Source organism: Xiphophorus hellerii, chromosome 9 (assembly GCF_003331165.1).
Source record: "Xiphophorus hellerii strain 12219 chromosome 9, Xiphophorus_hellerii-4.1, whole genome shotgun sequence".
Lineage (NCBI taxonomy): Eukaryota > Metazoa > Chordata > Actinopteri > Cyprinodontiformes > Poeciliidae > Xiphophorus > Xiphophorus hellerii.
Window position 1 is genome coordinate 19,166,035 of NC_045680.1, and position 26,883 is coordinate 19,192,917.

General features: G+C 40.6%; 1 protein-coding gene across 2 annotated transcripts; it reads right to left on the bottom strand.

Moving 5' to 3' along the window:
- Positions 1-4,978: 4,978 nt before the first annotated feature.
- On the bottom strand, positions 4,979-26,273 carry cbarpb (CACN subunit beta associated regulatory protein b). 2 transcript variants are annotated; one of them, XM_032571941.1, is made up of 11 exons: positions 26,152-26,273; positions 24,686-24,907; positions 23,866-23,938; positions 20,061-20,209; positions 16,424-16,482; positions 14,961-15,123; positions 13,160-13,331; positions 12,888-13,040; positions 12,286-12,529; positions 11,640-11,829; positions 4,979-10,058 (listed from the first exon to the last, which is right to left on the bottom strand). In XM_032571941.1, the coding sequence occupies exons 3-11, from the start codon at positions 23,911-23,913 to the stop codon at positions 8,537-8,539; spliced, it is 2,700 nt and encodes an 899-aa protein (XP_032427832.1). In that variant the 5' UTR covers positions 23,914-23,938; positions 24,686-24,907; positions 26,152-26,273; the 3' UTR covers positions 4,979-8,536. The 2 variants fall into 2 exon arrangements, with proteins under 2 accessions (XP_032427832.1, XP_032427831.1); XM_032571940.1 differs by having other exon boundaries at positions 24,474-24,907.
- Positions 26,274-26,883: the final 610 nt, after the last annotated feature.

Consider the following 26,883-nt stretch of genomic DNA (forward strand, 5'->3'; position numbering starts at 1 on the left):
CCAAGAAAGGAAAGGGTGGGATGCATGGAGTAGAATCCCCAACAAGGAGATGAGGAAGAGGAGTAGGAGGAGGAGGTGGAGGAGGAGGTGGAGGAGAAGAAGCGTAGGCAGACTGCGTGGGAAGGAGATGCTGCATAATCAGCTTTCTAGGGCTTTCTTCTGCTTCTCCTCTTTACTCTGTCAGCCCTTTCCTTTTTTAAATGACCGTCTCTCTTCTCTTTTAATTTTTCACCTTTCGTCTACATTCGCTTCTCCCCCCCTCCCCAAGAACGACCCATTTAGCAGCACCAATTCAGATGTGTTAATATTTGTCTTGAAATTCACACTTTAGAAATTCATTTGAAAAAAAGCTAATTTCAAGTAGTCTCTGCTTGTGTCTTGAGACAAGACACCTCATGCTAACTATTTGCGTAAGCTGGAAACTAATACAAAAACAGTTTAGGACCAGTGGTTTGTCTGTATGCTTTTCCCCAGTCCAATTCGCAAAATAAATCTTTTTATAGCTTTGTGGCTATCTAACATTCTGCTCGGGTCTTCTCAGTCAATCCTATTTCACACTTATCATCTTTTGGCGTCACATTAAATTAGCTTCACAAAATGAGTGAGAAACAGAGGAGTCGACTGATCATGAGCAAAGAGTAGCCCGATGACTCATCGGCATCTCTTACGCGTTCAAACCGCGCCTGATGCTGCTCCTCTAAAAGGCAATCCGGAGTTTAGGAGGAGAGAGGCAGGGGAATGTGTGGGCGGAGGGGGAAGCGGAGGAGCAGGTGGTGATCATGGTAAAGGGAAGCGATGAGGCGAGAGAGAGAGAAAAGGAGAGACGGGGTTTTCCTATCAGAAGCATCCCCTGAATACTGAGTAACTCCACAACAGATTAGGTGGAGCAGGTTGGGAGATGGAGGAGAGGCGGAAGGGATTGCAGGGGTGTTCATTCATGTGTGTTGGGCAGACTTCAAATGTGCAACTCGTGGGTGGGTTTGTGAACAAATGGTACAAAAAAAGTCCATGGCTATTTGAGGTCCTAGACTCTATGAGTACATGTAATTGTGAATGAAGAACTCCTACTTAAAGAGACCGATCCAAGAAATCTGGGTTCACATATTTTAAAACTGCTGAGCAATGACTGACCCAGTTTTGGGTTATTTTGGAAGCCCTGTGCTGCTTCGTAACCACCATGCAGCCCTGAAATATTTCTTGTCTGAGTTTAAATTTATGTTACACTATATTTTAAAATTGGAGATTATATTTAAATCTCATAAGGTCTTATTTTCAAGACCAAGATGTTCTAAAGATGCATACAAAACAATCTGCTACAACAGACAATAGTCATTGCAGTTTGTTCAACAAATTTTAAAAAGTGAAAACAAAGACGGTAACAATCAAGCATTAAGAACATGCAACAGGCACCCAGTTTGAGTAATGATCATTTGAAGTGTGGACTGTAAAGCTTAACCCCCTTAGCCAAAGACTACAGTATTTATCCATCCATCCATTTTCTGTTCACCCTTTGTCCCTAATGGGGTCAGGAGGGTTTTACAGTATTTAATGGTTGGTAGAAAGTTTGTGTCCATGACAAATGGTGTTCAACAACTGCAAGGAACCATCAGGGGTGTTTGTATGCATTTTGTTGCCATAATTACTGTGAGGTAAGAAGGTGGCCCTGAGAAGTTGTTTCTTCATGGATGTATTTTTCATATTTCCATAATAAAAGAAGCATAATTTCTATTTTTCTTATGTCTACAATTTCTATGTCAGACATAAGATGTTCAATGTGAGACTCTTAATATGTTTAATATTCATGACCATGATTTAGTAAGGGCAAATTGTGCAGAAATAAAAGTAGCCGGGAACCTTTTTTGGTTTAAAAGTGACCCTTAGATTTGCTAGCAACCAGTTAGAGGTAGAACAGAATAATGTCAAACGCGAAAGACCGTTCCTTCTGCTTTTGAATGATATCAAAACCAGAAGGAACGTTCTTAAAGATTGCCATAAAGAAGAATCTATATTTCTATTTTTCTTATGTCTTTAATTTCTTTGTCAGACAGGAAAGCAGCTGTAGATGCAGCTTTCCTGTCAGTAAACAACTGTGTCATCTGCATACAGATGGAGAGATCCAGACTTAAATTATATACAGTACATTGTTAAAAATTATTGACCCAATACAGAGCTTTGTTTACACCTCACTAAGAACAATGCAAAGAATTTCATGGAACGAATATCTTTTTGAGTTACAGATTTAACTTTTACATCATTATAAGAATAATATTTGCATACAAATTTTTTGCTATTGCCACCAACTGACCAAAATTTAAGTATGTGAGAAATCCAGGGATGTAATACACAGATCAAAGTCAAGGTTCTGATCATTTCATAAAATCTGACTTGCTTGAGAGAAGAGGGAACAGCTAATTTAGTTTGCATTATTAGATAACACAATATTGAAGGAAAGAAAATGACCATCATCTTCACTATTCATATCTGTTATTCTTTTTTTCCCCTTGTAGGTTCAATAGAAGTTATTACTCATTCCACACTCTGATGATGACAATGATGACGTCTCCACACATAGCGAAGGACAAACCAATTTGGTTTTGCCACTGGCTGCCTGCCGATGTGTCAGACCCGGTTACTGGCTGGCAGACAATGGTGACTGTGGCGGAGGTAAGCCTTGGTATGATGCAAAAGAGTGAAATGAAATCACACGGAAGGCTGTAGCTGTAGCTGTCTCCCTCTTTCAGGAAAGATTAATGTCGGACTCCCCAAAGCCTTACAATCACCTCCACTTTTAAAGAATGAATGTAGCTTTTAGTAGTCTGCTCTTTTCATCCTGCTGTCCGTCAGGGTGTAATACAAAGAAATGTTTGAAACCAGGAAGCTGGCAGCTATTTTGCTGAGAATAAAATATTTCCTGTTATAGCAACTGTGTTAGAAACAAGCTGCATGTATTTGTACAGCCAGAGGCAGATAGGTATAGATTTCAAATCAGTGTGAAAGTATCATTTTATATCCTTTCAAGCCTTTTCCTACGTCATTGTTATTTTTGCCATTTCCTTAATAATGGGCATTTAATTGGAATGAGCTACTAACACTTGAATGCAACACAGATTTTTTTTGTCTGTCTGTGCTAAATCAATTCATGGAACTTTTCTGCGTCATAACATTTCCTCTGTTTCCTGTGGTTTCTCCCATCTCAGCTGATCGCACTGCACTTTTCTTCACCTCACGTTTGACATATAGATTTGACTTGTAGAATGGCAGTACAACAAAATTTAAAAAGCACATTTTTGGCTTCTTTTGAGACAAGCGACTTCAGATTCGTGGTGCAGAAATTATCTTTCTTTTAATCTGTTTTAGTCCAATTTCTACCATACAAACTCTCTCACACTTTACTGTTGGCAGTAGGGATCTAGACCTACAAGATCTCGCCATAACAAAACACCACAGTATTTCTCATTGAGGTGACTGCTATCTTCCAGACACAAGCCAAGTGAGGTCAGCGTCACCCGATGAGGTTGTAATAGAAGATGCCTCAACTACTCGTAGAGCATTCGTTTGGCAACATTTTGGATTTCCAGAGGGAACAATGCATAACAGAGTGACAGGGCATACCATCAATAGAAACTGGGAAATACTGTACTGCTGACCATGGTTTAAGCACTTCTCTAAGGTCTGAAGAGATTCAATTTGGTTTATTTGCTTAGCGCCAAATCACAGCAAATATCATCCCAAGGCACTTGGCACAAGCTGGTGCAATTTGTTTTATGGAATCAAAATTTTCATTAAAAAATAAAAATAAATTTTTTCTCAATCCAATCCAATCAGCTCCCATTACACACAGTCTAGTTTGATCCCTGCTGTTTTATTCCTCCGTTTATCAAAGTCAGTCAACCATATAATACCAATTAGTAAAAAGTTAATTATCCAAGAAAATCATGCAGATTTCCTCATGTCAATTGTTCTGCAGCAATCCTTTATCATGGTGGCAGGGCAAAGAAACAAAAAGTAGAAATCTCCAACAAAGTTTTGCTTACTTTGAATGAGAGGACAGAAAATTCAGAGAAAGCAGACATACAGTAGTTTCACTTATCTAGGATGAAATTTTTATCAAAAGGAAATTGGCGTAAATTGAGTTAAAGCCCCTAAAAATCTGCTTTTGTCTCAGAAAGAAACAAAGTTAAACTTATAAGCACTAAAAAACAATCTGATAGTGAAAACATAGTCAATGGCAGCATGAGGTATTGCAGTTGTTTCATCCAGGAAAGAGAACAGAATCTACAGAATTACGTGGCAAAGTGCATCTCAGCAGTCTGAGGGAGAAAGAAAGGTTTGTCAGTTCAGTTTAAAAAAGTCAAATTGAGATGCAAGTACCAAATTTGCAATTTTATTGAGCTGTATGACTCATCGGTGTGGAAAATCTTGTGGTGCCGGGAGGCAAAGGAGGCATAATTTGATTGATGTCCTACATTAATTAATCAGCGAGCTAGTAGGTGATTTTTAAGATTTCATGAGGTCCCATTATTTGCTCAACGACCAGCTCACCACCCAATCCCAGTCGACGAGGGTAGATGTAGATGCAGCTTAGCCAATGCGGCATGGAAGCTTGTTTAATGTTACAGAGGGTTATGATGACTTGTGGTGTTGCTTGTGAATCCCAGTATAATTAAATTCTGTTTCCATTTGGGTAAAATCTCATCGTGGTGAGGTGTTAAACCCTCTGTCTGACAAAAGGGGCGGCCTAAAAGGCATGAAGAAGACAAACATTTGACAACTCCCCTTTGTAGATGACAGACTTGATTTGGCTTTTCTATTCAGTTAATTTGGGGGGAGGTGATAAGGGCATGAAAAGAAATCAATGTGAGCCGCAGCAGCAGAGAGAAAAATGAAATGAGATTCATAAGAGGCAACAAAAACTGCGATCAGTTCCCACGTGTTGATAAACTACCATTCCCTCTGAATAAAGCACACTCTGGCCAGCTTCGCTTCATTCATTTATTGACAGATTGTAAAACAAGCCTAAAATAACACTTTTTTTTTTTTTAAACAATTTGGTCCCTTAAGGTTAAATAGGTTTGACTCAACAGTAGCTAAGCTGCTATGAAAGCTCATCACATTTCTTCCCCAAAAGAAATGAAGTTCACAAACAAGCAAATAATACAGATTTACTTTTTTTAAAGAAATTGCACAGAATCTAATGGGTGACACCGTTTGAGTGTGACTCTTTAAAAGTGAATTCCGTGACATACAAAATGTCTCTGCCTTTAACTAATAATTATAAATTATGGACTTGATTATTTTCTTCTACCTTAAGTCTGAGAAAGGATAAAGATTCTGTTTTTAAATGTGAACTCTCATGCAGTCCTACGTGTGGCTATGGCACCAATGCATTTGACAGGCTACTGATTGTATACAAACACCGTTTACTTCACTTTTACAGTATCAGTCTAAATCTAATGAAGAACATTGATTTAGCCTAGCTCTTGCAATATTGTGCTGGAGTGCACAGCAAACTGTATTACATATATATTTTATTTTACATCTGCACTGTTTCACTTAATAAATATGGCCATTTTCTCTGTGGTTTCTAAACTGTTGTCACGGATGTTTCAGGCTCTCGGTGTGTAGGGAAAGCAGTTGTCCTCCCGTTTCACAAGAAACCTTTTATCCTGCTGGTATATCGTATTACCCTCTTGCTGATGACATCAGATATTTGGGCCATAATGGTTCAATATGCATGTGGCGTGAATGAAAGGAAAGAGCAGCAATCATAAGGCTCTCCGGTCTCTCTCATTTGCATTCACCTCCTTTCATCTGAGTCAGGGAAGGAATTCAGCTCTTGCCCACTTTGCAATAAAAGAAGACTCTTTTCATGCAGAAGAAGAAGATATAATCTGGGCAGACAGGAGAGAGGTATTATCATCACCATCATCATCATCCACCCAAATAAATAGAGAAAGAGTCCTTTGCATTTACTGCAGGGCAACAGCCTCAGAGGATGAGATGACAGAGTTGGGGGATGCAAGGAGGACTTCCCTCCTCCTCTTATTATTAATATTTATCCCTGTCGTCTGAGGTGATCCCCTTGCTCCACATTACAAAGGCAGGGATTTCTACAGCCCATCTGAGGAAAACTTTATGAGCATAACCAGTTTATGATCAAGCTGACAAAGGTGCTGAAGATTAATAATGTACTGTAGTGCGTCCTCGCTTTACTCCTGATAAATAATCAAATGTTCTTATTTTACTCGAATGGCAGCTCCTGTTTCCTGGAATCGCACACAAGGAGTAAATCGATTTGATTTTTGTTCAGTTCAAGTTTGTTTGTTTGGGGTTTTTTTAGCAGAAGACAAAGGAAACCCAGTAAGGACAGCTGCATATACAGATCAAGTTTAAAATGACGACATGCTTTATAATGTATTGGTTTTTCCAGATAAAATACACATTACCCATAGAGCCACCAACTCCACAACGTCCCTAAATCTTTTGCTCCAGATGCTTTTGGTGTGAGCTACTGGAATCTGACTTGCTTGTTCAGCAAATCCCACCGGTGACAGACTGGACAGAAATCTAGGGAATTTGGAGGCCAAATTAAGCGTAAAACTTCTTGTTGTTAAATTCTTTGAAAAGTTGTACATGGTCTACCTTGGTAGGTTTGGTAGTTTGGCTCATACAGTCTGGCCTTCACTCCAATGTGCATAAATGAGCTACTTCCCTGTTGCCAATTCACCTCCTTGGACCACGTTTGACAGATACTGCTGCTTACTGAACAAAAGCTGAAGTTTTGGAAATCCTATGACCCCTTTCTCAAGACACACCAGTTTCCCCCTGATCAAACTCTTTACAACCCGTCAATTGTTAGGACAAACTCTTCACTTACAGGCTGCTTTCCATACAGTAACATATGTCATGATGAAGATATAATCAGAAGCCTTCCTTGCAAAAAAGCTCCATCGTAAACCCACATTGACCAAGCTCTCTCTCTCTGGGATTCCACTAGTCATTCAATGGCCCATGCATGTGTGAGCTTTCAAAACTCACATTATAATTATGGAACAACTAAAGGTTTGAGATTTCATCAACCATTATACATAAAAAAAAAAAATCACATCTGTGATGTGTTTTCTATTTCCCACAGCACCTGTTCCTGAAAACACTACACTTAGTTGAAATCCAGTGATTATTTTTTATACCTTTAGCCACACTTCAGACAGCTTGTCCTGTGTGCATATGGCTAAAAATCAGAGCGGTCAAACTTCATAAAGGTGGACTCAGTGTGTTTTTTCAGCACAGCTATAATTACTTCTTCATATTCTGGAGAAGCAAAGTAGTTTATTCTTTCAGAAGTCATCTAACACTGGGCTCTGCCTACCTCGCTTGGTGAGCCAAGGGAGAGCCCACGATTGGCTAACTTCGCAAAACACAACGAGATGGTGAAAAAGTGTCTTAATCCCACACTTTTAAGTTTTTCCTTTCACACCACCTGCCAGAGGTCACACCGTTATGATCAGTGTATGCTGAAAGGCAGAGCATGTTTTGAGAGCTTAGTGTGGTTTTGAAAGATTTCTCACAATAAATACCCATCATGTTCAGTAGCTTTTATGTAACTGCCTAAAAGATAGCTGTAAACCTGTGAACAAAAAGGTCTATTTTTCCTGCCAAGACAGAGACACGTTGTGTCAGTGCTGTGCCAAGTGCTAAGAGCTTATTGAGTTCTTACAGGTACACCAATTGTTCTTTAAGCTATCCAGGTGTTCTAAAACTTAGAAGTACCCATTAAGTAAAACACAAAAGCAAACAAAAAATCAGCAACAAAGTTGAGGAATGGACTCAGCAAAGAGAAATATAAATAGGTTTCCTTCAAAAGATACATTTTACAAGAAATTTGCCTTGTTTCAGAGAAGGTTGTAAGCTTGTTGATTTAAACAACCAGTTTGAACCTTTTCTTGCAAGGTTTAAAGTGACATAGAATCTGCCAGCATGGAGATTAATTTGTCTGATATGGTCTTGACAAATTAATTCAAATTTTAATCCTTCATTTAGTTCAGCTAATTATGACTGGCAGCTAACTGTTGTACTCAGTTCAAGAGCTTTTCACTTGTCTAATAGCACCTGGTTTCACAGTGGATCAATGAGCAGAGGCTGAACGTGGGTTCAGCTTCAGGTATTCTAACTGGAAAGACATAATTGGCAACACAAACTGAATCCAGACATAGAAAAGGCCAAAAAGGATGGAGTTATCAGTAAAGCAGGTATGATGTTTTGACATGTTTCTCTGCTTATCTATTGTTTTCCATAATCAATCATGTTCATTTGGAAACTGCAAAATGTGAACATGAAATACATTCAAAATGCTTACATTGAGTACATTTCTTTTAGATCTCTTGGTCTGTAGGCTTAATTTGTGGACTGGTTCAACATGTAATTTGTATGTTTTATTTATGGCTCTAGATTTCACCACTCAAGCCATGCACAAAAGAACACAAACTAAAACCAATGAGGAAAAGTTAGGCTGACGATGTCGATGACTGGAGCCCTGCTACACTGGGCTGTGGTCGGGGGAGGCATGTGCGGCTGTTACGGTAACACACTCGGTGGGTGTGTCCTTGGTCCGGCGAAGGGCCGTGTACAGCCTCTCGTCCAGGTTAGAAGTCAGCTTGTCCGTGAGCTCTGCTGTGATAGTTTGAGGGCCGTAACCCGAGGAGTTAGGTGGGTGAGGAGGTGAACGCTCGTCCGGGGGTTCAGGAGGGTGCCCGCATTGTTTGCTATCCTCCTGAGTGTCAAGTTGCTCAACCAGCCCTCCATCTTTTTCAAATAATGAGGGCTGAACAGGTGGAAGAGAGGAAGATGTGTGTTCCTCTGAATCTGTGACCGTAAGTTTCTTGTTCCTCAATTCAGACTCAGTAGATGTTGGCTCAACCTTTGGGGTGTCAGGAGTGCTGCCAGTTCCATCGCTGGTCTCCTCGTCAGGTGCGCTGACGATGCGGGGCAGTGTACTGTGGTAGCTTGTGTCCAAGGGGTAGTTTACACTTTCTCCCCTCCGCAGTGGGATACGGTGTCTTTCAAAGGAGGACTGGAAGTGTCTTACTCCGGGGTCACTCCACTGTTTGTGGCGCTGCCACTGCTTACGAAGGTGAACGCGAGAGCGGTGCTTTCTTGGCGACTCCTGCAGGTCAAACTGAGGATCGTGGCGGAGGAACTCATGGAAGAGCGCATCTGTTTTCTCGTCTATGCTGTAGTCACGCCGATGAAGGGTTATTGGTTGAGCTGAAGGCTGCACAGCCTCTCGAGGGTTGAGCATCTGACCATATGGCAGCCAGCTTGAAGCACTAGCAGATATTTCCATAGGAACTCCTCCACTGGCACCCAGCAACAACTCATCTTCAGGTTCCTCTTCGAAGAGATGAGACTCGAAACTCTCACCGATAGTGCCTGTTCGCCCCGCATTGGTGAAATGATGCCTTTTCTCGTGGGCAGTTCTGTCTTTAGGGCTGTCAGTGATGCTGCTGCTGCTAAACAGCCTCAGGTCCTCTGGACCTCGTGACGGAGCCTCTATTGACGCATACCCGCTGTCCATCTGTAACAGTTTACGAGTCCCAGATTCTCCATCACTACCCCCACGCTCTGATTCTGTGCTACCATGTTTTCTCTTTATTGACTCTTGCTTACCCAACTTCTCATCTGCATATGCAAAGAAGTCCTTGTCTTCCTCTCCACCCTCTGCCTCATCACCTAGGTTCTGGGACGGGTAACTGGGAAGCCCTCCTCTTTCAGCATCTGTGCATACACTCAGCGAACAAACACTGTCAGCATCGCTGCAAACCGAGTTCCTGTCATTGTTGCTGCTCTGGTCAGAGGCGGCGTACTGTTCTAGTGATGCACGTAGTGTCCAGATGTCTCGGTAAAGTGACTGTGAATCCTGGGGTTGGAAGGAGTCTGAGGAGTAGCCGCCTTCCATCCTCACCACAGAGAGGGTCTCTTCTTGGGGATCAGGGCACAAGCCAATCACCCCTGGTCCGCCATGGCTGCAGCTGGGCTCCACCACCACCTCTACCTCTACCCTGCAGTGTGCACACAGGGGTTGGGAGACAAAATAAAACACAATAATAAAATAAAATGGGAGAAATAAGGACACAAGTGCAACACAAGTGCCATTGTCAGAGCATTGACCTGAGAAACGTTACTGTGTTCACAGAGCACAGAATGATTTTTATGACTTGCAATGGCTGCTGCTGAATGTCCTCCGAGAGCCAAATCTTGAAGCCACAGGAACTAATATTCTGCTGTCGGGTTTGGAAAAAAAAAAAAAAAAAATCTTCCAAGAAGAATAAATCCACTTGAGTAACTGAGCAAGAGGCTCATAAAACAATTTTGCTCATTGCAGCTTCCGAGAAGTTAATTACATATTACCCAATATCATCAAGCACTCACAGGAAACATTAATGTTTATATGTTTATTTAATGTTCAGCACTAGCAAAATCAAAAATTATATACTGAGCAGTTTTTACTTTATGAAACTAAAAAGTTAGAAAACAATTTAATGTTTGAGGACCTTGTGAAATTACCCAGCCATGTCAGCAATGGAATGGGTTTTTATGCCAGAAATAAACTCTGTGTCCCAATTCTCCACACCACTCCCGGGGGAGGGAGGAAGGGAAGAGCACTCCGGGAATCCCCAACATCCTGCTTAAAACATGAAATCGAGTTTAAAAGCCCTCTTGTTTACTGGAACTTTGTCACACAAGTGGCTAGATTATGGCGAAATCGCATCTTCACACTAAGTTGGTATGGTGTTGGGAACTGATTACATCTCACAGAAAAACCATTCCTCTAAAAAAGATCAGGAACACTCTGTCATTTTTATCCAATTTTTAAAATGAAGAATTTAGCTGTGAATTCATAGCAGTTATTTCTGTAGGGTCAGATGAAATGTGCATCCTGCTAAAACTAGATTGTAAGAAGGAGGAATTTATAGATGGATGGATGGATGGATGGAAAGACATTTTACGGAAAATGACTGAATGCTTCTGAATGGATAGTTTATGGATAGACAGATGGATCGTTTAATGCATAGATGAATAAACACAATGATTGCTGAACCTACGTATATGTCTGTCGCAATAAGCAATGAATCAATTTATTGCATGAAAAATTTAAATGAGCTTTCTAATTTCCATTCTGATGATTGATATACTGAAGGGCAGTTTTGTTTTTAGAGACGTTGTTATCCATTTAATATGTGTTTTGGTTGTGTGGGATTTTTATTTCTGTTTTATTTGTTTTTGGTTGCTGTGTTTCATTTTGGATATTTAGAATAACTTATAATTTCAACGTTAAGTGTTTTTTTTTTAAACAAAATTAAAGTGTATTGGTCTTTGAGAGAGGGAACTTGCATTATTATGCCATTATCATTATTAAAATGGTCTCGAAACAATATTATCATTTATTGCAATAATTACTGGGCATGAGAAATTTCTTATTGTTCTTTTTAAGAATTTACCAGACAGATTAGTGAGGGAGTATTGAGACTCAGAGTTGAAGTTTTCTGTACAGTGTTACCATAGCTTTCTTGTTGCAGTAAAACATGGTTGCAAGGCAGCAAAGCAGTGGACGGGATGAATGGCAAGGGAATTAAAGATACCTGCCGAGGGAGGGGGGTGGTGTGGATGGGGGTGACAGGAGGCGTGTGGTGGGCTGGCTCTGATAGTAGGGGACATCCTGGATGCGGGCAATGTACTGGATGAGGTCTATGTGGTGAGTGTCATTGTCGTCCTGGTCCATGCTCTCGCTGGCGGCTCGCTGGCGTTGGAACTGCCTCCGCTTGGGGGAGCCTGGTACACACCAAACACAAAGAAAGAGCAATGAGTTCGACAAGCCTTGAGGCAGCAGGAGCCAAGTTACACTTAATTCAGCTGAAAGCTCTGTCCGACTGTTTGGGATTTTGTGATCTCTTTGGAGCAAGGATAGAAGAGCCTTGGGAGGAATAGGTGGTAGTGTGTGTACGGTAGATGAGGTGAGCGGCAGGGAGGATTAAGTCAAGGGCTCAAAATGATTTGGAACAACCAAACTTTACGTCATTGAGCCATCTGTCTTGTATGCTTGTGTGTTTACATCCAGCTCAGGCAAAAGGCGGCTCACAGTTGGCTGCTGGAGCTCCCTGCTAAACCGTTATCTGTTTACCATGAGAGAATGTTGGCAAAGACACAAAATAAGAGAAATCTACAGGAAAAAAAACAACAAGAAAACAATGAATGATGGAACAGAACGGAAAGAGTATCAGAAATGACCTCTTGTGTCCAGACTGGACGCTCTCTGGCTGCTGTCCAACTTCCACTTTTTTATTTTGAAGTAGGGGCTGGCCCCCTCCAGACTAGCATGGCGCCGAAGTTTGGTGAGAAACTGGAAGACGGGCCTCGGACTTCCCGCAATGCCACCGGTGGGGCCCATACCACTGTTCCCCATCATCGGCGCTGCCTCTCCTACGCTGACATTGCTGCCCCTGTCCCGGGGCCTCGCTCGCATCATCTCAATCTAAGCAAAGACACAGAGATGTGGTCATGCGCAAAAATCTCCCCACAGCAGTAGTCTGAGTGGAAACCTCTCTGACAGTCCGTCTCTAATGTGGTGTTTCCACGTTTACCCTTCAACCATCATTCTTTCACGCCGTGCGAGCTCTAATCTAATGTCTGCAGAGATGTCTTTAGGTGCAAAGTCTGGCCAAAAATGCACCACTTGAGAAGTGGTCCATGTTTTCATCATCATGAACTTGGTAATATACTTTATTCTAGTTTCACTCTATTGTCTTTGGACAGTAGTTATATCCTTACTTAGTACTTTCTGGTAAATTGCAGGTTTACTCCTAGATATAATGTTAGGTAAAGTCACTTACAGAGCCGGAGGTCGGCTTCTTTGAGCCGAGAGCTGCAGAGATCTCACAGAAGCTGGTGTCAACCACAGAATTGAGAGCATCCCCGGGGAGGGCACAGCTGGGATTCACACTTAAATTGATCAGCGGTGTTTGTGGCAGGGGGCAAAGCATTGGCTAAAAAGGGAGGAACAAACCAAAAAAAGGACTCGTTTTAGGCTTCATCTGTTGACAATGTGGCTTTTTGGAAAAAAAAAAATCTAATAAAATCATACAGAAGAATTGTAGTCTCTGACCTGGAATATGGAAAGAGCTGATTTAGCCACAGGACGAGTCGTTGATGTGATGGTGTTTTCAGCCGAGTCACACTCGTGAATCGTGACGATTTTGAGTGCCGGCGGGGGGATGTTGAGGTTTGTGAGCCGTGCGTTCTTCAGGTGGTGGAAGTCGCCTTCGGTCAGAGTGTACCTGAGGTGCACAGGTGAAAGTGTGTTTGAGGCAGAGGATGTGCACTGCCTTCCAAAGGTACCACTACCTCAAATTAAAAAGAAAGATCTGAAAAGTGTGGCATGAATTTGAATTAGACCCCCTTTAATCTGGTAAACCCAAAATAAATGCAGTGCAACCAAACAGACTTTAGGAATCAACAACTAGCAAAAGAGTTCACTTAGACATATTTTAGTCTCAGTTAGACTGGATGTGTTCTGTGAAGATCGCAGAGGTTTGCTGGAGAACATTAATAGACAAACAGCAATTATGAGAGCCTTCCAGAGTTTTGTTCAGTCCATCATTTGTAAAGGGAAAGAGTGTGACATAATTACAAACCTAAGAAATAAATTAATAAGCCTGACAGAGAGGGCTAATCAATTAATTTAGCAATTCTGACTTTATTGGAAGAGTAACAAGAGAGAGAAAAAAAACTGCGTTAAAATAAAGTCATAAGAAGTCCCATTTGCAGATTACCACAAGCCATGTTTTCGACATAAATGTGCTATAGACTATTCTGTTTTGAAAAACTGGATGGATGGACATAGCCCTGAACGCATCGTGCATGGTAGTAGCAGTGGGATTAAGGACATAAAAACTGGTTGCAGTTGATAGGAAGATGGAAGGAGGTTAATGAGAGGCACACCTGTAAAAAAAAAACCTGCATAACACTTGAGAAGTGACAGGATTTTCAGCTTCCAGCAGGAAAAAGACCCTGAGCATACAGTCAGAGCTGCAACGATATAACAAAGTCCAGACTTAAATCAAATTAAGAAAATTACTGAAACTCTCTGGAGAAGCCGCAGAGATCCAGATGGATCTCTGGTGGAGGAATCTGTCAACTCAACAACTATTAGTCCTGCATTTTTCTTCAGCAGAAATGTGGAAAGTCATTGAAGCTAAGTAAAAGGCAATCCTGGAAGAAAACTTGTTTACAAAAGATTTTACCTTCTAGCAGGGCAATGCTCCAAAACACACAGTCCAGCCAATGTGAATGACTTTAGGCTATTTTTGCAAAGAGGAGTGGATTCAGTTTTATTAATTGAAAAAATTCTAAAAAAAGACCCAGATAAACAAGAAAACATTACAATAAAAATCAGTAAAGTTTGTGGTTGCAATATAACCAAAAACTTCAGTGAACATTAATACATTTTTAACATGTATTTCTGTTAAAAAAATTCAACATGTAGAAATACTTTTGCAACCCAATGGAAGTGGCACACATTTGTATTATAAAGTTCACATTGGTGTGTCTTATTGTTGCATAAGAAACCAAATCAAGGGAAGATCTCTGACTTCAGAGACATCACAGCCTCACGAAACTCAAGGTTAGGCCGCATAGAATAATGTGCAGGGCTTCAGGAGAAAAGTAGGGCAGCAAAGAACAAACAAACAAAAAAAAACTCTTTGTGTCCCCCAGCATATATAATGGATTCTGCGGTCATTCTCAATGCTACACCAGCGTAGAAGTTGGACATACTGAATTGTTTACATTCTTTGATCTGAGAAAACAGCAGTCAATTAGTGCAAGTGTCGAGTGCTGAACGAAAAGTAAAAATCCCTTTTCAAATGTGTGTGTGTGTGTGTGGGTGCGCACGCTGGCTATCTGACCTGCGGCCCTTCTCCTGGGGTTTCTTGCCATGATCAAAGAGAGCAGCTTCATTGAAGGAGACACGGCGGCCTGTGGGGCCGGTGGACAGGAAGCGCTCTGTCTCTTGGTTGTGAGAACTGGCCATAGACAGGCAGTCTGACTCATCCACCCTGATAGTGATTTCTGCCCAAACGTAAAGAAACAGAGGGAAGTCAGAGAGACTCAGATGTTCAGGCTGATAGATGAAGAAGAGTTTTAATAAAAGATGAAAAGGAGATGGATGAGTAACTATATAGTAATGCACTCAAAGTGACTGGTGGGCAGCTGGTCAGGAGGTTCATCAACATTCAACAAAAGATTGAAACCCAGTTACGCTGATTTAAACGTAAGTTAATGAAGTTTCTCAATGCCTTTATAATGAAGTGGTGCCAAATCATTTCCTATGTGTTCCCTAGCTGTTGTGTAATTTCACAATGTATTTTTAAATCAAATCACTAAAATGATTTGACTTAAAAATCATTTTAGTGCTAAAATGATCGGTTTCTTTGCTGTCTATACTTTTAATAACTCCTTTTTCAAAAGTTAAAGCTCCTATAACATTTCACAAGGTTTGAGCATGCTGTACAGATTGTCCTTAATTGGTGGCTTCGGTGTTACTGACCCGTATAGTTTCTTTTATAGAATTTAAATCTTAGTATGGCTGGTCATGGAAAAGGGTTGATTTTTGGAAACAAGTATAATTTATTTATATAACAAATAAAAATCGCAAGCGCTTCAAGGAAAGCCTGTCATATTACATTTCTAATAAAAAAGGAGAACAGAGTAGAAATATGAAAACAAATTACAGATTTTATACATGGATATATACTTTGGAAAAGTATTATGTTAAAAACTTTGTTTTAGCACAGGCTGCCAGATTTTTGTTTCATTTGCTCTGATATCTTGAAGGGATCTGGAGGCTATATTATGTCAAATCTACGTAGCTTTAGCTTTTTATCATACCATAATGCTCTTTCGAAACATACCTGGAGTGTTTGTTTGATTCGTTCATGCATGTTTGAGAAATTCTCTTGGCAGCCATTTAGGGGTGCCTATGTGTGTGTGTGTGTATGTCTAAGAAAGAGTTTGTGTGTGGCCTTTGAACTCTTTTTCTGGTGTTTAAATGGTTTTATAATTCACGGGTCAAAAATGACCCATAAGACAATCTTTGTACCATAGTGGTGTGCAGCCCACATGGAAATATAAGCAAAAACAAAGTGTCCCTTTTTCTAATGATGGGATCCATTTAGGAAAAGTAATAAAACTTCAAGTTGGAAAAAGATAGTTTATGGTATTTTTTTTCTACATCTAAACATGGTAGTGGGTCACTTTTGACCCGCAAGACGACACAAGGGTTAAAAAAAAACAGCTTCCATCAGAGTCAATTCCTCCTTTTAAGTGTCTGTTCATTTATCCCTTCTTCCTTTCTGCATCCCCATCTTACCATGGGTGGGCTGAGACTCCTCCATATAAGTGGCAGTTTTCTCGGGGTCATCGTTGGCCCTGGGATTGAAACACAAGAGCAGATTATTGCTGTGACAGAATTATCCACAAAGTTTCTGACAATAAAGACACCCAGCCATTCTAACCATTTAGTTTCATGTATGTGCATAAATCTAAATGGTTAAATGGCTAAATGGTCTAAATCTATATAGCTCTGACTGTTTGTTTAGTGTTGTTTATCTCCTGGGGGAAGATGCTGAACCCCAGTATGAAGTCTTCTGTTGCATCAAACAGGTTTTCCTTTAGGAATGCTCCTCAGTTGCCAGCTTCTCCGTACTTGCTGAAAAACACACTCCTACATGACTACACTACCACCACCAGATTACAGGCTGTTAAGTACCAATACATGCCACCCTGTTCAGATTTCCATTTTGTTTAAAAAAAAAAATCATCCATAGTTATTCACTGCAGGTGATCAACTTCTTTGTAGAGGTGTATGTGCTAAAATCCATTCATGCAAAACTATGAGGAAGTTCTTGGAGTAGAAAAACCTTTGCACTGTGTGCCTATCTGTGTGGTTATGCTAAGTGAAAGCCTAACTTTTACCAACAATAACATAACTTTCAGAGCTTACTCATGCCTTATTAGATTCTAGACGCACTTTTTAGGTTGCAGGTAAAACTCGCATTAAATTCTGTACTATCAATACGACAGAACGTCTACACCTACTCACCAGTTGCTCTGCGTTCTTTCTCAACAAGTTTATTACACATTTGGGATATTTTCTTAAAACCCTCTCTGTTTTATCATCCTTATTAGCTGCTGATCCTCTATAGTGCCTCCTAAATCCCATGCAGAGGATTTGCTTGATGAGATGAGAGGAAAAAAAAAAAAAGAAAAAGAAACCAAAAGCTCTCCCTAGTCATTTTCCTCCATTTTATTTCACTGAGCAGGGCTGAAAGCTGCATGCATGTGCTAGTGTGGGTGTGAAGTGACTGGAGGGACATCTCCCTCCACCCAGATCTGTGCTTTTCCTTGTCTTTCATTTCCTCTGTGGCTCCTGCTTTGCCGTACAAGTGTGATTTGGTGACTCCGATAGGCATGTGTGCATGTGTGTATGTGTGGAGTCTTTGCACAGTGCTGGGTTGAGACGCAACATTAATCACCGCCGATGGCTGCTATGAAATCTCATTACCCTCATCATTTGTACCAGTCGGCCCGATTCTCGTTTTCACGCCTCGGCCTGTGTGCTCGCTGTTTATCTGCACCTACAGCTCTCGTGTGCTCGTGTGTACGATGCTGTGCATGTGCTGCCGTTAGACGGAGCCACAGAATCCGAGGGGTGAGGATGGCGGGGAGGGGTGGGGAGTTCTGGGGGAGGAGGGACCGGCGGGAGAGGGAGGGGTCAGCCATTTCTGCAGTGAATAAACACAGATGATTCACAGATAAATAGCAGTGAATACTGAAAGTGCCTCCAACAAGGTGTTTTCATAACAGCACCACAGGAGGTCCTGACATTCAAGCAGCAGCCATGTAGAATGAGCGAGCAAGCTGCGCTGTCACGCTTTAACATGCTTACACGTCTCTGTAGCAATCCTGCAAGCAATAACAATCCAGCAATGAAAGCATATCGGTAAAGGCTTTTTTATTATTATTATTTGCACTGCAGGGACTGTCAAAAGTTTGCACACCCCTGACCTGATATTGAAAAATTACATCTTTTTTTTCTTTACATTTAGTGTGACGTCTGTTCTGTAATATTTAGCTAAAGCACTATTTTATTAGAAGAAAAAGTAAAAAAAAATAAAGTTACTGTAATAAGCTGGTAGCATAAGTAGCCTCATTTTAAGCAAACATGTTGATTGAGTTTCACTACTGAGACACTGTCCCACATCATTGCCAGCTGAACTTTGCCAATATTTTCCAAATCCATCCGACTGTTAGGGCATCTCCTGTTCACAGTCTTCCATGAGTGAGCTGGGAGACCTTCTGCCAGATTTAGTTTTGGAAATTTTGGCTACAATTTTCTAATTTTGTGAAGTTGCGAACAAGCTGTGACTTAGTGTGGTGCTGGACAAAGAAATTCCTCTCCATACTTGTGTATTAAACAGTCACCTTCAAGCTTGGGGTCAAAACTAACTAGAATTAAGAAGTGAAGATAATTTCATAACTGGACAAAAAATCCAATTCGAACTGAGCAACAACAACAGAAATAATTCAGACCATCAGTCTACAGAGGGTATGATGTTCTTTAGATGATGCACAGTGTTATTTTTTCAATGTCAAACATACCTTGTAGAAAAGTGGACAAAAACAAAAACTTGGATTAAACAGACAATTACACATTCTTCAAAATAAAGTTAGATATTTTAGCTATTATTTTAGAGGAAAGGTCCAATCCTAACTCTTAATTCACAAAAACAAGTAACGAATACAGGTGATTGTAACCACACATAGAGCACAACCTGTACTCGCCAGTTTTCAGTCTTGGTCTTGCCTTCTCCTGACTGATACCTTTGTACATTAGATCCCTTTTATTTTTTGCAACCTCTCTGAAAACGATGATGTAGTCAAAGGATGCAAATGAGTTTCTAAGACTAAATGCTTCAGTTCAAAACAAAGGTCCAAAAACGTTTTTGTCTAAGAATTCCTGTTTTATTTTCCTCTCCAAACTGTTTTGTTTTTCAGTTGAATTTATTTGAATTGTACAGGATTTATGTCACATAAAAAAAGAAAAAGAAAAGGGCATGCCGTGGTGGGGTAGGGGTTAGCGCGACCCATATTTGGAGGCCTTGAGTCCTCGACGCGGGTTCGACTCCCGGACCTGACGATATTTGCCGCATGTCTTCCCCCCTCTCCTTCCCCGTTTCCTGTCAGCCTACTGTCATTTAAGGGACACTAGAGCCCACAAAAGACCCCCTGGAGGGGTAAAAAAAAAAAAGTTTTGAAATGATCTCATGCTTTTTGCATGACAATTTTGGCGTTTGTATACTTCTAGAATCTGCTGTATGTCTCACTTGTTGCTTGTTTCACGCGAGTCTTGTTACATCCATTTTGCAATTACGATCAGCTCCATAATGGGTCTATACTGTACATATTAGGTCTAACGCCAGACTCTCCTTAAATGTTGCATCTGAGTTTAGCAACAACAGACTGTAAAGAACCTCCCAAATCTTCTGGATTTGTAGCCTAACTTGTGGTTTTGCCTCAAACTGAATGAATTTTAGGGAGTTTTTTATGTGCAGCAGAGCATTATAGTAGGTTTGAGGGGGATTGGTGGGTAGATAACCAAGACATTTGGCAATAACATAAAATATAACGAAAATCAATACAACGGCCCTTTCCTACAGCCTCAACATCAGCAGCAGACTTCAATCAGCCTCGCTGAAACATGGTCAACAAAAAGTGAGCACTGAGGGGCTTTATGAGGTTATCATTTATTACTGTGCTCTTGTTATTAGATTATACAGCTGCTGCTTTTATTATGTTCTCTGCTTTTATCAGTTAAGTCTGTCGGTCTCATGTCGTTTCAAGGTTCATATAACTTCAGACGAGGGGGGCGTAAGCAAACGGTTGAGCGACAAATAAAATACATGGTGGACCTACTGTAGGTCTACCACATTGTTTCGATGCCGCACCTGTCACAGAAGCGCCCTCCTCGGCAGCAGCGGCGACAAACGACGAGGAAGACAGAGATGCTGACCAGCGTTCCTACCAGAAAGACAGAGAGGATGACCAGGAGGAGCACATAGCCATCCGGCTGCTCCTCGGGCTCAACTGGGATCTCCTGAGGTAAAAACACAAAAAGGTACAGAGATGTTAAAACGACATCTTTGCCTTTCATAGGCTAGACGATGCTGCTTGCATCTGTCTGAAACAAATCAACTTTAGAGGGAAAAAGTCCATGTTTTCAGTAATGTCACACATTAACAAGCGCAGCAGCTTGTGAATCCTTGCTGTTGCCAGTTAAAATTGCGTTGATTCATATTTTTCAGCACCACAGGTCTTTGTAGCAAACTGTCGCTTTGGGCCTGTACACTGCTTTTTGAGGTTTTTAAACAGATTGCACTTAGTGTTTGGACTGATAAACTGTTAGGGGTTTGAGGAGCTCTTCTGCTATGAGGCAGCATGATACCAAAAAAAAGTATAAAAAACTTTAAATGACACAACATCATTTATTTGGCTTAAACCAGAAAAGCAACAGATGTTCCTACAGTTGCTTAAGTAATATTAGGACATATTGGTTATAACAGACATAATCATGTTACATACAACAGTGGCTTTTTTTTTGTTTTTGGGTGGGTTGTTATCTTCATATTTTTTTAATCAATGTTATTTTGTGCAGACCATCAGGGAACAAAATCTACAGCTCATCTTGCTTCAAGCACTGACCTTGTGCCATTCAGATTGATGAAAAGAAAATTAGTATCACATTAAAATGGTTACAAAGGACGAGTTTCATCATCTGGAGAACATTGCCAGAGAGCAGCTCCACTACAAAAAGGCGAGATCTTTCTAAAATGCAGAAGAGGAGCAGAAAGAGAGCTCACCTCAAGCTGGCATTTAAAAACTCTGCTCAGCCTGCTTGTGTATTTTGGTATTATAGGAAGGTGTTTTATAGTTTACTGAAGATATTAATATGTTGTAGGTCTGACCTGTTACTTTTAGAAGCCCTCTAGACTTCTGATGCCTTCAGAGAAAGTTCCTCTCTTACTGCTTATTATTAAATCTTCAACTCACAGTGAGGCATCATCCATTAAATACAGACATTTGGAACAACGTTCCCAAAGACCTGAGTAGAGCTTTAGAGTTTTATGTTTTTAAAAGCAATTTAAAGACTTTTTATCCTTGCTTTTGGTTACAGTTTTGTAATTATTTTTAGTGTATTGTAGTAATTGATTACATTTTAGCTTACTGTATGATTATTCGGCTCTATTGAATTTTTCATTTGAATTCACTGCCTTTGCCTCATGAAAAAAATGTAATTTTTAGTTCTGCGTTGTTTAGAATGCTTTTGTTTGTATATAGATTATCTTTCCACTTCACTTCTGTGTTTTTATTTGCTCTGTTTTATATGCAACGTTTTGCAATGTCCTATAAGTTCAGTAAGACAGCCACCTGCCTTCTGTAAGCAGTGCATATTTTTAGATACAAAAGATAACTTTCTGGAAGTTTTCTGGGATAACTGAACTTGTCTTCTTAATTTTACTCGCCAAAACCAAACCATAATTTAATACTTTAGCTAGCGAGACCATATAGCTTTGTTATTTTCTGCAAAGTAAGCTAGAAGGTGACAAACAGATGCTAACCTTCGAATGGCACAAAATTGTTTACTTTGCAACATGAGAAGCTTTAACAATAGAGCCGATTTATGGCTGCTTCCCCCATAACAGCAGCACCATGCAGTTTAAAAGATTGATTTTAAGCCCACCGGTTGGTTGGCTTGCATAAACTAAATCTATATATACAACTGTCTGAATGATCAATAAACTCCAGGAACTATTAACCTGTCTAAGATTCACATTAGCAATGGGAGAAGAAGGAGTACAGCTGAGGGCGAACCCACAGCACAGGTGGATGCCACAATTAGCAGTTTTTTTGTTTCACACACATTTAAAGAAGAAGGACAAAACAATTCCCGTTTAAACCCGAAATCATCATGGTCTTTTAATTATTTTTCTCCGGAGTTCTCTATGCTACATTACACTACTCAATGTCTGGACAAGTGCAGTAAAATACTTCAGTATAGTTGTCCAAATGTGCCCATAAAAAGCAGAGACATTGTAAAACTGATACATTTTTCCAAGTACTTGCATTCACACTGAATTCTGTAGTCTAAAGGACAAACAAGATCTAAAGTAAGAACATTAAGAGTGTAGATGAAGCAATGCTGCGCTAAAGAATCTACCAAAACAGTTAGCAACTAAGATTGTTTCTCGCAATAAATGTAACATTTCCTCTTTGTCAGTAAGTTGTTCAACACAGCCTTGAGGTTTAATGTCCCCAGAATCATGACAAAGTAAGAGAAATGTGAAAAAAAAAATGAATTACTTGTGATATTCTGCAGAAAGCCACAGCATAAAGTAGGTCGTTACTTCAGCAATTATGAGAAAGACTTCCCAACATGATTATAGCTCACAGCTAATAAAAAACTGAATTTCAGTTTCTCTGAAAATTTACGTAACAATTACTTTTTTTTTCTTTTAACAGCAATGCATGAACTCAGTGTCTGCACTCAATATTTGGTTGGGAGCTCTTTTGCATAAATTACAAAAGTGGTACCTTTGGCAGTATGGGCAGACATTAAGTTCTGCTATAAAATGAAATCAGCTTCTGTAAAAGCTGATTTCTAGAGCTTCTAGTAAGGAGAGGGAAGCATGAAGTGCAATAAACGTTGCTGGTAATTGGCTAAAGTTGAGAAAACCTCAGTGAACCAACACCAGCAGGTGACATAGCTTTCTAAGTTTGACTGTGGAAACGTCACACTAGACCTAAAGAAACGTTGCTTTGATTCTGTGGATCACCTGTGGGGCATTGGGAATGCTCCCACTGTAAAATGACAAATTTTCTTTCATCTGAAAATTGCACTTTGGACCGCCGAGCAACAGTTCAGACGTTTTTCTTTTTAGCCGAGGTGAGATGCTTATGACATTGACTCTGGTTCAGGAAATGCAACAGCTGTAGCTCAGGCCCTGAATACTGTATGTCTGCATGTGGTGGCCCTTGAAGTGCTGACTGCAGCTTAAATCTATTTCTTGTCAATCTCAACCAAGCACATAAATAAGCTTTTGCTCATTGTCCTAGTTTCTTTTGCACCATACTTTTTCCTCCCTTTTAGCTTCCCAATAAAATTCTTGTCTTTTGTCTCCCTTATCATTTGTTTATGTTATAACATGACCATTAAATAACATTTTTGTATGGAAGACGCCCGTCTATTTATTTTATGTAATATTGAAAACGGACTTGAGTTTGTTTTTTCTTATTACCTATGTCGGGATTCTTTAACAATTAACAGAAATAATTGTCAAGATGCACACGTGGGTGTGCAAATAAACTACCGAAGAGTTTCAATTGATTTAGAAAACAAAAATCTCACTTTTTAAATGATGTTTTCAATGTCCACCTGCATAAACATGGCAGACATTTGGATATCAGACTGACAATCTTTGAGCTCTGTAAGAGACAACACAACAAGTGTTAATGTCTGACGTCACGCCATAATTTCTCTGCAAAGGGAAATTAAAGCTGAGATTAGATCAGAGATTTAATTATATCAGACCCAGGTCAGGATGTTCTCTATTAGCCAGTCAATCGACCAGAAGAGAATATGAGGGGAAAGTATGGCTCTGGTGCTGATCTGCACGCAACACACACACACACACACACACACATGCATTTAACAGGAAGTTTGAGAACAAAGTCAGTGGTGGAAAGCAGACTTACTGTGGAGTTCTCTGGTAGGATGTTCCAGACGGCAGACTCATTGCTCATGGTCCTAGCCAGCTAAAGAGTCCCCCTGAGAGACAACGCAAGCACACAAATGCACAAAGGAAGCGCCTGTCACTGGAGCCGTTTATCAAATCACAAAGTCAGTCACCAAATGTGCTGTTTTGTCCAGGGGAATAAACCCAGGCATGTCAGCCAAAAAGCAAGCTGACAGAATGGTGTTTATTAGCTCTCTAGAATCTAACTGGGTGCTATAATTTGTTGATTTTAAGGACAGCTGAAAGCAAAATCTATCCTGGAAACTAGAGGGACGCTGCAAAAAAAAAAAAAAGGGCTAAATATCTGGGGTTTTGGAAGTGCCCAGGCACTGAAATGGCTTTTGTAAATTGAACCATTAACTCTTCGGCTGTACACCACCACACATAGTTTTGGATCAGCCTGACAACTGAATCTATTCCCCACATATCCTCTCGCACAACAGAGAGAAACACCAGCTCTTTCAGCACTGCTGCCTTGTATTTGCTCTTCCAGATCACACCCTTTAATACTGCTACTGCTGCATCAAACACCCACACACATACACACGTACGGATGATGCTACTCACCCAGCGAGGAAGAAGCAACATGCCAGCAGCATTCAGCTCTTCTTGTTTGCCAGTCAATCACTGCAGCACTCAACTTCAGCAACACAATCTTTAATCTGTTACCTAGTTCCCATCTGACTTCCATACACTTGTAAGCCATCTAAGAAAGAATGGTTTGCTTTGCAGTATATTGCTGCACCACATCCTGCTTTCTGCCAGCCCAGTGATCTTACCCTGATGGAGGGCAGCGCGCAGCGGCAGCAGCAGCAGCAGCAGCAGCAGCAGCAGCTCTGGATTTGTGTGTGTGTATGTGTGTGTGTGTTAGGCTGTATAGCTCAGGACTCTCCTCCTCAGCTCCCTTGCTGCATCCTCAGCCGACTGAGCCAGAGCAGCAGTGCTTCCCCCTCAGGACCGCCCCGCTGGCCTCGGAGCAACGGGACGAAAGCGCTGCATGTCTGGCAACAGGCAAACAAATAAGAGAATTATTATGTTATTACACTGTTGACATGATTCAGTTACCCATATTCAACAAATACTGTAAGACTATTTTGAAGATTTCTTTTATTTCTCCCGATGACTTGGTGGAGGGTTGGAACTTGATCAGCTCTGGCTATGATTGGCTAATTAAATACTAAAAATGAGTTGTTGTTTTTTTATTATTATTATTTCTGTACAGTGAATGAATCAGAAGTAATAATTTGCTATTTTTAATCTATCACTGCACCTACCAACAGCAAGTATTTTTGATACTTTTCTCAGTTTAATAACAAACACAAAGATTAGGGATATAGACTTTGACAACTGTATTTTTATTTATTTATTTTATTTTTTAGCTAACTTCGTCGAAGAACCTGCAGCTAATTTTCCTTGAAGTTTTATAGTCCTGGTTGAAACAGAAATTGCGACTGGTTGAAGCCTAAATCTTCCGGCCAATGAAAAATCGGCGTGTCGGACAAGAAACTGATGATTGGTGCATCACCATGTGAAGGAACGAAAACTACTTTAAGTACAGCATGATAACAACAACAATAACTTTCATCGCCTGGTCTAAATGGTTACATGAAAATGATAGATATTCAGTGTCTGGTGGAGCTGTAATAAACCCGAGCTGTGGCATGAGTTTGTAAAAGAACTGTCAGGTTTCTCTGTGTTGTAAGCCCTGAAAATAGCTCTGCTGATTAGTTGCCAAAGCAGATGGTGAGACGCGGGTGACCCAGCAGTACCGTATCCTTTCACGCTTAAAATCTCAATTCCTACCAGCTGCATTACCGGTGTCACACGGCGCCGCTTTCACAGCGCGTTTAGATTTTGTTCCATCTTTTAGCGCCAATTATCTTAACGCCTCCAACAAAGTAGGAAAAACAGCCGCAAGATTTCAAGAAAAAAAAAAATTCTTTGTGATTGTGTGTTTGTTTTTTTTCTTATTTATAATTCCTGAAAGAATGCAGACTGATCCCGTATGTTTTTGTTTGGAAAATGATTGGAAAACAAAAAAAAATGCACAAATGGATGCAGCGAGGCATCTTGATATTTCACAGGCGCCTTTGATTTTTATCTGTCCGGCGTTTGGCAAAGCTTGAGCGAAGGCAGCAGCACTGCTCACGATCTGAACTGGCGGCACACACACACCTAAACACGCACACACGCACGCACACACACACACACACACACACACAAAGCGGCTACGGGCAGTACTCACCTACTCGACCAGCCCGGTCCATACAGGAGGTAGAGGGGTCGAAGGCAGCAACACAAAACACTCCTGTGAGCACTTCAATGTGTTCTTTTTCAAGCTTAAAAGTATTTATGAATGAAACGCCACCGTTTGGGACACGCCCACCGCCCCGTCAGAGGCGCACCACGTGACGTAGGGAGTGAGGTAAAGGGAGTGAGGGATGAAGGGTCTCTCAAATCATCCCGAAGCGCATCACAGCTGGAGCACAGCCAGAGGAAAGCCTGGGAGGCTGAACTATATGTAGAACAATATATTTTACACACCTTCGTCATAGCGAAGGAATTGTTGCTAATTTTTTTTTATATATAGCTCCTTTCATTTGATTTACACGTGTAAACAAAGCCTTTAGATTATTTGGAAAAATAAGATAAAAGTATGACTTCCCCCCCCTCATTTTAGTAAATCAAAACATGCTCCAGTATCTGCCAACTCAACTGTGTTTCTCAATTATAAAAAATAACCTTGTGGGTCCACGGTTTGTGTTGCCAACAAAGGAATTTTGGCGCCATCACCTGGCAGCGAGAGGCTATGAGTTTGCCGTGTCCATAATGGCTTTTGGGTTAAGGATCTCTGCAGGTTCTTCTCTTACCGTGGGGCTTCTTAGTTCCTTTATTTGACCGGTCGCTTTAAATGGATAGGCCTGTCTCTTGGTAGATTCGCAGTTGCAAATGAGTATACATTTCATTTGCAAAATAT

Bases quoted from the DNA above. Each gene is read 5' to 3' on its own strand.
- cbarpb (XM_032571941.1), bottom strand. From the start codon at position 23,913: ATGAGCAATGAGTCTGCCGTCTGGAACATCCTACCAGAGAACTCCACA. The intron at 13,041-13,159 runs GTCAGAGACTAC...CTCCCTTTTTAG, and splicing joins CAGCTCTTTCCATATTCCAG to CCAATGCTTTGCCCCCTGCC. The intron at 10,059-11,639 runs GTATCTTTAATT...TGCACACTGCAG, and splicing joins CCACCCCCCTCCCTCGGCAG to GGTAGAGGTAGAGGTGGTGG.